The sequence below is a fragment of the Onychomys torridus genome, chromosome 1 (genome assembly GCF_903995425.1).
Source record: "Onychomys torridus chromosome 1, mOncTor1.1, whole genome shotgun sequence".
Taxonomy (NCBI): domain Eukaryota; kingdom Metazoa; phylum Chordata; class Mammalia; order Rodentia; family Cricetidae; genus Onychomys; species Onychomys torridus.
In genome coordinates, this window is record NC_050443.1 from 124,684,545 (window position 1) to 124,694,446 (window position 9,902).

General features: G+C 49.8%; 1 protein-coding gene across 1 annotated transcript; it reads left to right on the plus strand.

Annotated features, from left to right (window-relative positions):
- Positions 1-583: 583 nt before the first annotated feature.
- Positions 584-6,055, plus strand: Zdhhc24 (zinc finger DHHC-type containing 24). The gene is made up of 3 exons (XM_036191589.1): positions 584-915; positions 2,053-2,330; positions 5,099-6,055. Exons 1-3 carry the CDS (start codon positions 635-637, stop codon positions 5,392-5,394), a joined length of 855 nt encoding a protein of 284 aa, XP_036047482.1. The 5' UTR covers positions 584-634; the 3' UTR covers positions 5,395-6,055.
- The last annotated feature ends 3,847 nt before the right edge of the window (positions 6,056-9,902 follow it).

Sequence of the window (9,902 nt, forward strand, 5' to 3'; positions counted from 1 at the left end):
CTTGCTGTGTGATCTCGGGAGAGCCATGGGCCTTGTCTGTTTCCACATCGGTAAAGTGGAGTCCAGGTGGTGGCTGCAGGCCATCCCGAAAGCTGCCCTGTGGACCCGAGTCTGTCCGGCTTCCAGCACTGCGCACGAGAAACAGACCCTTATTTCTATCTCACAGTCAGTAACACCGAGGCAACAAGTTGTTTGGGGAGTTTTCTAGGGTGATGGAGACACCCGAGCATGGGGAAAGGCTCGCGGCCAGATGATAGAGCCAGCCAGGTCTATTAATACCGGGGCGGCTGTAGAGGAGTGTGGGGAGAATGTGCTGAGCCGGGAAACCCCGACGCCACAGGGGTTGCAACTCAATCCTTTGGTCCTGGCAGCTAGACACACCAGGGGGCGTGGTCCCTGCGGTACGCTGGGCGTCCACTTCACTTTGACACTGGGAGGCAGCACCAACCGGATTTCGAAATCTGATCTGTTAGCCAATCACTTCTCTGTATGTGTGGCCCCGCCCTGTGACTCTAACGCGCAACGCACCCTGCAGAGCTCCCATTGGTCGTGACAGACGTCCATCCGCCGCTATGCCCTCCCCAATAAGGAAGCGGTGGGGTCCCAGGGGTCCGTCAGCGGGTGGGTCGGAACCATGGGGGAACCCTGGGCGGCTCGGGGTGCAGAAGGAGCTCCCCCGCGGTTGCCACTGGTGCTCACAGCGCTGTGGGCTGCAGCCGTGGTATTGGAGCTGGCTTACGTGATGGTGCTGGGGCCCGGGCCGCCCCAGCTGGGACCCCTGGCCCGGGCCTTGCAACTGGCGCTGGCTGCTTATCAGCTTCTTAACCTGTTGGGCAACGTGGGACTCTTCCTGCGCTCCGATCCCAGCATTCGGGGCGTGATGCTGGCTGGCCGCGGCCTGGGCCGGGGTTGGGCGTGAGTGTCGGGCACCGGGGTCTGCGGGCAGAAGCGGGGTGGGGGTGGAGGGCTGGGACCAAGAGAGGCCCCAGAACTTGAGTTGTCAGAAACCAGATGACGTTAGTATTCGGGTTGTTAGAGCCAAAGAACTCCTTTAGAACCTGCCATCCGCTAGCTACTTACTCATTCAGATACTGATCAGGCACTGTTCCGGGGACCCAAATAAAAACAATGTCTGACCTGGAGTTGATTCCAGAGGCAGAAGCGGCAGATAATAAATTACAAGCTCAATAAGTAAGCAAATTGCATAATAAAATGGACGGTGAAAGATGGTGTGGAAAAAAATAGGTCAGTGTAAAAAAGGCGAGGAACACAAATTTCAGTTATTTTTGTTTGTATTTATGACGTGTGTCCTAGTCCAGGCGTGCATGTGGAGGTCGGAAGACAACTTTCAGGAGTTCTCTCCTAGCATTTGGGTTCTGGGAACTGACAGGTCGTGAGGCCTGTATAGCAAATGCCTTTAAGCACTGAACGATCTCCCCAGCCCAAAGTTTCAGTTTTAAATACATGGTCAATTTTCAGCACAAGAATTTTAGGTGATGGATTTGTTAATTAGCTTGATTTAATTCATTCACATTTTATTAAAAAAACAAAAACAAAAAACACAGCATCTGCAAATATAGTAAGACTAACTCACCCATTTGCAAGTAAAAACTAAAATATTAAAATAAAGTGGTCAAGGTGGACCTCATTGAGGCATCTGTACAAAGAAGTGGTGGAGTTAGCCACTTGGGAACTTTTGAACTGGTTTCCTGGAGGAGGAAGCAGGACCACAAAAAGGCAGAAGTCACTGTGTGTCCAGAATATTCCAGAACCACAAGGGCCGTGGCTGGGGTGGAGAGAGGGAAAGAGGTGTTGGGGTGGGAACACTTCCAAGCCATTGAAAACTTCGTTTTTCAGTGGGTATGTCACAGGAGGTGACACCTCAGGTGTCACCTCAGACCTGCGAGGCTAGAGTTGGAGGTGCCTGGCAAGGGCGGTGGCTGTTCCTGCTTCCCAAGATGGTCTCTGGGGCTGAGGTTGGGCATGGTCTGGGGCACTGAGAGCTGTTGGGGGCACTAACACGTGGTTATTCCCCCTTCCCTGCCTCTGCAGTTACTGTTACCAGTGCCAAAGCCAGGTGCCACCACGCAGTGGGCACTGCTCTGCCTGCCGAGTGTGCATCCTCCGGCGAGACCACCACTGCCGCCTACTGGGCCGCTGTGTGGGCTTCCATAACTACCGGCCCTTCCTGTGCCTGCTGCTTCACGCCGCTGGGGTCCTGCTCCACGTCTCAGCACTGCTAAGCCCTGCCCTGTCAGCCCTGCTGCGGGCCCACTCAGCCCTCTACACGGTGGCTCTCCTCCTGTTGCCCTGGCTCATGCTACTCACAGGTGGGACGCTTTCTGAACCTTGCACTGTGCTGGGGAGGCCATGGGAGGGGTCGTGTCCAGCTGGTTCTCTTGGGCAATACTCTGGAGACCCAGTCCCTGTCATTTAAGGAGAGAGGGAAGCCTCCTACGCAGCTGAGTGTGAAGTACTGTGGTTTACATGAGGCTCCAAGACCAGCAGAGCTCTAGCCCCCAGAATCAAGGGTCTCAGAGCTTGGTACAGAAGAGGAAAAGCTAGTATGAGAGTCCATGGGTTGTTGGGGTGCTAGAAGGTTATCTTAGGGGAGATGGGCCTACTAAGTCCTCTGTCCCAAATACCCCTTCCCCCAGCCTCTGGAAGCCACTGAGGAGCTCATGCTGGTTTCCATTCCAGGCTCTTCTATACACTTCTCGATGGTTCTGTGTTTTCTGAGGCCTGGTGTCTTTCTGCAGCCATCACAGCCTCCCTCTCCGTTCCCTCGCACTGACTTGGGCTCCCAGCCTGTCGAACCTGGGACCTGTTGAAGCCAAAAGCACCAAAACTATCAACAGCCCTATCCATGCCCAGATGGCTTACTTTGCTATTCCCCCCCCCCCCCCCCCCCCGTCCCCCACCCCCACTCCCACCCCTGCTCCCTCCCTCCCTTCTTTCTTTTCTACACAATCTTGCTATTTAGCCCAGGCTGGCTTCGAACTCACAATCCTCTTCCTCAGCTTCACAAGCACTGATGAGGTTGCAGGCATGTGCTCACTCCTGGTTCCCATTTCTTTCTTTTTTCTTTTTTCTTTTTGGAGCCGAGGACCGAACCCAGGGCCTTGCACTTGCTAGGCAAGCGCTCTACCACTGAGCTAAATCCCCAACCCTCTGGTTCCCATTTCTTGGCCCTATCTGTGTTTCAACTCTCCTAACTCTCACATCCACACCTGCTCCCTGTCAGAGCCTCGGTGTCCCCTCCTTGGCCGTCCCTCTTTGTGCCCTCCACCCTCTGTCCTTTCTCCCCGGTTCTGTTCATCTTGCCTGTCCCATCTGCACTGTTCCTGCCTTGCGTCCTTCATTCCCACCTTTCTCCTGCCAGTCTCTCAAGCATCCGAGCTCATCTTCCTTCTCCTGGCTACTAAGAGCTTCCAGATACTCATGTCATGTTCACGGCTAGGTCCACCTTGTTCTCCATTTGAGGCTCGGGTTGGCAGGAACATTAAGGGTTTGTGGCCAACCTGGGTTACATATAGAGCTTAAGGTGAGCCTGGGCTATATATTTTGAGAGAACAACAATGTTCCTGTGTTCAACTCCCCCTGTCAGGCTTGAGGGCCCACGACTTTCGGAAGCTGAGCTGATGTCCCCCTTGCTGGAGGCCTCTGCTTGTTTTGTCCACGCCTCTTCCTGTGCCCCAGCTTTCTTCATTGGCTTTCTTGGGGTTCCCTTACCTTATATAGACCTTTTCCTTATTTTGCCGCCTCCTTCCAAAGGACTTGTGTAGGCTCAAAGCTGCTCCCTCCTGCCTCACGCCTCTCCTTGCTCCCACCTGGCCTCTGCTCTGCCCTTCCGCCTAGAGTGGTACAAGCCAGGCTCTGTCTCTAGGAAATCCAGCCGTCTTCTTGCTTTTAGGGGACCTCTCAGGCTCAGGAGCTCCCAGCACTGTATTCTTGACGTGTTTTGCCTTTGGCCTCACCTATAGCTCAGACTTGGTTATTTCCATCTCTGTCTCCCCTTTGATCTTCCTTTCGTCTGCTCTCCACGGTCTCTGTATCCTGTACTTGAGTGTAGAAGACCCGCCCTCTCCCTCCACACACTCTGGCACATCCAGCTGCTCACGGAGCCTGCCCCTCTTCAGGTTTCTACTGCACACAGATCTGCTGGGCAACAGGATTTCTTAAACTGCCAGACCACCGACACTGTCTCCTAGGAGTCTCTCCTGGACAGGATGTTCTCTCCCCCTTTTATCAAAATAGATGAAGTCTATTTCCTCTACTCTTAGTATTTTGCACAGCATTTCTGCCCTGGTTTGGGGTGTGCATGTGTGCGTGCACGCGTGCATGTGCGTGTGAAGGTCAGAAAACAACCTTGGGCACCTTCCCCTTTCTGTTTGAGACAGTCTCTCATTGGCCTGGGACTTTGACAAGTAGGCCAGGCCAGCTAGCCAATACGCTCCAGAGATCCACCTGTCTCTGCCTCCTGTCCTATCATGACTGGAATCATGCTTGCAAGGCAAGCAGTTCACTGAATGAGCCATTTCCTCAGACCAAGTACTCTTTTACTGATACTAAACACATCATTTTAGTTATTTGGAAGTGTACAATTCAGTAGATTTTAGTATTCTAAACTAAATATCTGTATTTAGTATATAGTGTAGTGCAATCATTACCACATATTTCAGAACACTTTCACTCCATAGAGCAATGCTGTGACCAGTAAACAGCCCTGGCGTGAATCCCTAAATCCCCTCAAGCCCTGACAGTCACTAGTCTACTTTCTGTGCATGTGTTTGCCCATTCAAGGCCGCTCACAGAAATCACATCCCACAACCCATGGCCCTTTATGCCTGGCTTCTTTCACTTAGCACAATGTTTCATGGCCTCTGGTGGTCAATTCAGCAGGAACTAGCTGCCTGCTGAAGCCAAGATGGTAAAAGGTGCTTTACTTTCCCATGTAACACAAATCCCAGGTGTAACTGAGTAACTGAATTTACAGAATGGAGGAATGAGTCCCACTTCTTGGGTGGGAGGAAGGCAGGATTTGGGTTTGGGAAGGCCAGCCAAAAGCCCTGAGACCCTTTCTGTTTTCTCTCCACAGGCAAAGTGTCTCTGGCCCAGTTCGCCTTAGCTTTTGTGGTGGACACATGTGTGGCAGGTGCACTTCTGTGTGGTGCTGGACTGCTTTTCCATGGGATGCTCCTGCTGCGGGGCCAGACCACCTGGGAGTGGGCTCGGGGTCAGCACTCCTATGACCTGGGCACCTGCCATAACCTGCAGGCAGCCCTGGGTCCGCGCTGGGCCCTCGTCTGGTTCTGGCCTTTCCTAGCGTCCCCTTTGCCTGGAGATGGGATCACGTTCCAGACACCAGCTGATGTGGGTCTTGTGGCTTCCTGAGTCCAGGTAGAGCCAGAACTGAATAGGGAGGAAGGGAGCAGAGGAGAGCGCTGGGAATTTGCTTTCAGCTTCATGCCAGCCACAGGAGAAAAGGCCAGGTTGGCCATTCATGCCTCTAGTGGGCAGCTCTAGCTCCCTCCTTGGACCTGCCCAGTGTGGGCTTTTCCATATGGAGAGCTCAGACACTGCAACTCTGCCCCTTTTGGTGGTGGTGGTGGGGTCTTTGGCAAGGGGTCTACTTGGCTTGCCTGTCTGCCTCTCTACTGTGCCCACCTGGTTCTTGTCCTCCCCCATCTTTGCTGGGTTCCTATCCCTCACATTGCTTTGTTTGCTATTTCCAGTTCCCATGGCTGTCAGGACTGGGGACTACAGAAGGCATGAGATCCTGATGGGCCTTGGAAGGGTGTGGTGGGATCCAGGCAAGGAAAGGCCAAGTGTGCTCTAGAGGGTAGCACTCTGTAGACACATTTCTGCAGCAGGGGTTTCAAGGAAACTCTTGCAGCACACCTGTATGTGGGGCCAGAGTTGGGACCTTTGTTCTTTAAGAAACATAAAGCCCTGCTAGACTGTTTGACAAGATTGTGGGGTAGAAATGTAGACCTTGCTCAAGGAAATCCACCTGCTTCTGCTTTTACCTTTTTAAAATTTATTTATTTTTATTTTTATTTCATGACAAGGTTTCTGTTTGTAGCCTTGGCTGTCCTAGAACTCACTTTGTAGACTAAGCTGGCTTCAAACTCAGAGATGATTCTGCCTCTGCCTCTGCCTCTGCCTCTGCCTCTGCCTCCCAAGTGCTGGGATTAAAGGCATGCATCACCACAACTGACTTGCTCCTGCTTTCTGAGTGCCACGATTAAAACATTCACCACCATGCCTGGCCCAAGAGGTTAGAGTTAAACCTAACTTTTTTGTTTGTTTGTTTGTTTGCTTTTTCGAGACAGGGTTTCTCTGTAGCTTTGGAGCCTGTCCTGGACTAGCTCTGTAGACCAGGCTGGCCTCGAACTCACAGAGATCCACCTGCCTCTGCCTCCTGAGTGCTGGGATTACAGGCATGCACCACCACTGCCCGGCTAATATAAGATCTTTATTGACAGATAATTCACATAGTATGCAATTTTCCTGTTTGTACAATTTGATAGATTTTAGTCCAGCATCCTCATAGGCCCATGACACCATCACCACTTCCTGTTTTAGAACATCGCTGGCTTCAATTTCTTTCTTTCCCTTTTTTTTTTTTTTTTTTTTTTTTTGGAGCTGGGGATCAAACCCAGGGCTTTGTGCTTGCTAGGCAAGTACTCTATCACTGAGCTAAATCCCCAACCCCGATTCTGATGTTTTACAATCTTGCATCCCAAGGCTGTTAATGGCCAGTATGCTGGATACACAGACAAGGAGCTTCCCTTAAGCATTCAGGAAGGTGGAATCTGGAAGGGAATTAGCATAAGGAGGATATTAAGGTCAAGGTCAGCAAGCAAGGCAACAGCTACCCAAAACGGGGGCCAGGGCCCTACAGGTCCCCCTTTTACTAAAAAAATGCGCTTCTGACTTAGGTTGCGTGGGATGTCAGCTTTACTTTTCACGGCTGAAGTGAGTAGGAGAAACATCAGAGTAAAACCAATCAGCTTCCAGGTGTTCCAGAGCCTGTGAAGGATGCTTTTAATATTTATTTTTGTGTATGTCTGTCTGGGCACACGAGTGTGCTTTAATGCATGCACAGTCATGTATATATGGGTGCCCATGGGGACCAGAAGAGGGCATTGAATCCTCTGTAGCTGGACTTATAGGCTGTTGTGAGCCACCTGATGTGGGTACTGGAAACTAAACTTGGGTCCTTCTGCAAGAGACTCTTAACCACTAAGCCATCTCTCCAGACCCTTTTTGCTTTTAAAATCTATTATTATTATCATTATTATTATTGAGACAGGATCTCATTTAGTATTTCAGGAAGGCCTGGAACTTACTATGTAACCCAGGCTTCACTGGAACTCAACAGCAAACTGCCTGCCTCAGACTTCCAGTCACTGGGAATGCGGGTATGGTGAATCAACACACCCAGCTTTCAGCATCTGATGTAAATATAGTCAACAGCTAGACATGGCAGGCTTCAGCACCCCAGTTATCTCTTTTTGCCTTTAGACTCACTAAAATAGAGAAGTAAAAATAATATAAATTTATAAGGGGAAAGATAGATGTTAGCATTCCAAAGAGCCTGACAATGTTTTGAAACCTGACAGAGGTTGGGAGCTTGTTTGTCTTAGGAGAAAATTAAAAATTAAAATTACTTGTTCCTAAAGAGAGGGGAGGATAAGCAAGGCAGAACTTCCCAAGCACAATGGAAGGTGAGGTGAGGCTTTGGGCTAATCTTGGCTGGGGTGTTGGCAGTTTATGTCAGGAGGTACTAACTGCTGTTCCCGAGACCTCATCCGTCCTGCAGCCACCCTTCTGGGATGTGGTCGTAGGGTGATGAGGACAAACTGGACCAGGGAAGCTCTGGAGCTCCGGGGCAACAGCAAAGGCAGGAGTGGGAGGCTGGATCAAAAATAGAGCTAAACACAGAAAATGTTGGGCGCCGTCTGCTGGTAGTCATATGCCGAGTCCTCAGGAACCTACCCTCCTGACCGGCTTTTCCTGGACTCCTAGAAGTCACTGTTTGTCCCTCCACATGTTCTGTTGCTGTAGAAAGACATTAGGAACACTTGGTGCTGTGTGTGGCCTGGGCAGATCTGGTGTCCTCCTCTGTGTTACCCCTTAGCCTGCAGACTACTGAATTTTCGTGAGTTTTTATTTGAGATGCGGAAGGCTCCTTGGAACCTTCACCACAGCTTGTCTGGGAAACAGCGTGAAGCCCTGCCGTGCTCCCCCTGTAGGAGATGAGTGGTTCACTCATCTTCGTCATCCCCTTGCCTTGCTGTCACATGTGCTTGTCACGATTCTGCATGCTCCGGCTGTGTTTATTCTGTGGCTGGCCTTTTCACTCAGTATGAGATGTGCTCGAATGACTGCGTGTCCTGGTTTGGTACTCTTCCACACAGAGCTCTGAATACACCACAACCAAACCTTTTCTTTTTCTTCACTGGTCATTTTTTCTACTCCCACTTAGTGGGAATCACCCACTACGAGTTCTTACTCTTCCATAACCATCTGAGGCCCAGTTCCTCAGAGTTGACCGATAAGATGAATTCTACACTGTAATTGCACTGAAGTAATTAGTGGAACCTAACAACTGGCAGAGCTTGGTGAAAACTGGCATCTGTGTGAAATTCAACTGTCCAGGTCATGAACATGGTTTATCTCCTCACTGAATATTTTCTTAGTTCTTGAGACAGGGTCTCTCTTTACAGCTCTGGCTGGCCTCGAACTTACTAAGTAGATCAAGCTGGCCTCAAACTCAGAGATCTACCTGCCTCTGCCTCCAAAGCACTCAGATTAAGGGTGTGTACCACCATGTCAGCTCTAAATATTTTCAATAAAGCTTTTTTTTTTTCTGATGAACATGTCTTTTGAGTGGATTCACTTTTGTATTTTATATCTTAATTATACATGACTTATGAAGAGACTGTTAAGCACATATAAAGATCACTAGATTGGGTTGGGGATTTAGCTCAGTGGTAGAGCGCTTGCCTAGCAAGTGCAAGGCCCTGGGTTCGGTCCTCAGCTCTGGTTAAAAAAAAAAAAAAAAAATCACTAGATCTGTTTTTATTTTTGTGTGCATGGGAAGAATAACTTATGTCATGCACTTGTGTGTGTGGAGGTCAGAGGGTAACTTGAGAAAGTTGGTTCTTTCCACATGGCAACTGGGGTTGAATTCAGGTCGACAGGTTTGGCAGCAGATGCCTTTACTGAGCCGTCTTAATGGCCCCTCATTGTAGACTATGTTCACTGTATTTGCGATCATATTTTCTTTGTTCTTCCTTTAAAAAATGACTTTGGGGGAGGGGTGTATTAAGGGGGCCGGGGGGGAGGGAGTAGAAAGAGAGGAGGGAGGGGAGGCTTCTGTCAGAAAGTAAAATAAATAAAACTATTTTGGTGGAGACAGCAGTCCCCAGACTGGCCTGAAACTATGTAGCCCAGGATGGCCTTGAACTTTCATCTTCCTGCCTCAGCTTTCTGAATTCTGGGATTAGAGGTGTGACCAACATCTGGCTTCCTTTTACATTTTTATGGTTCTTGCTTCTCTGCATGGATGAGACCACTATACAATATAGAATGCACCTTCAATTTTTTTTTTTTAATTTTTTGTTGTTTTTTTAGACAGGGTTTCTCTGTAGCAGCTCTGGCTGTCCTGGAACTCAATATATAGACTAGGCTGGCCCAGAACTCACAGATATCCACCTACCTCTCTGCCTCCCGAGTGTTGAGATTAAAGGTGTGCACCACCACCACCTGGCTTTTTTACTTTAAACTTTTTTGTGTGTATGAGTGCCTACATGTATGTATGTGCACCATGTGGGTGCTGAGTGCCAAAAGTGGTGGTCAGGTCTCCTGAAACTGGAGTTAGACAATTTTGA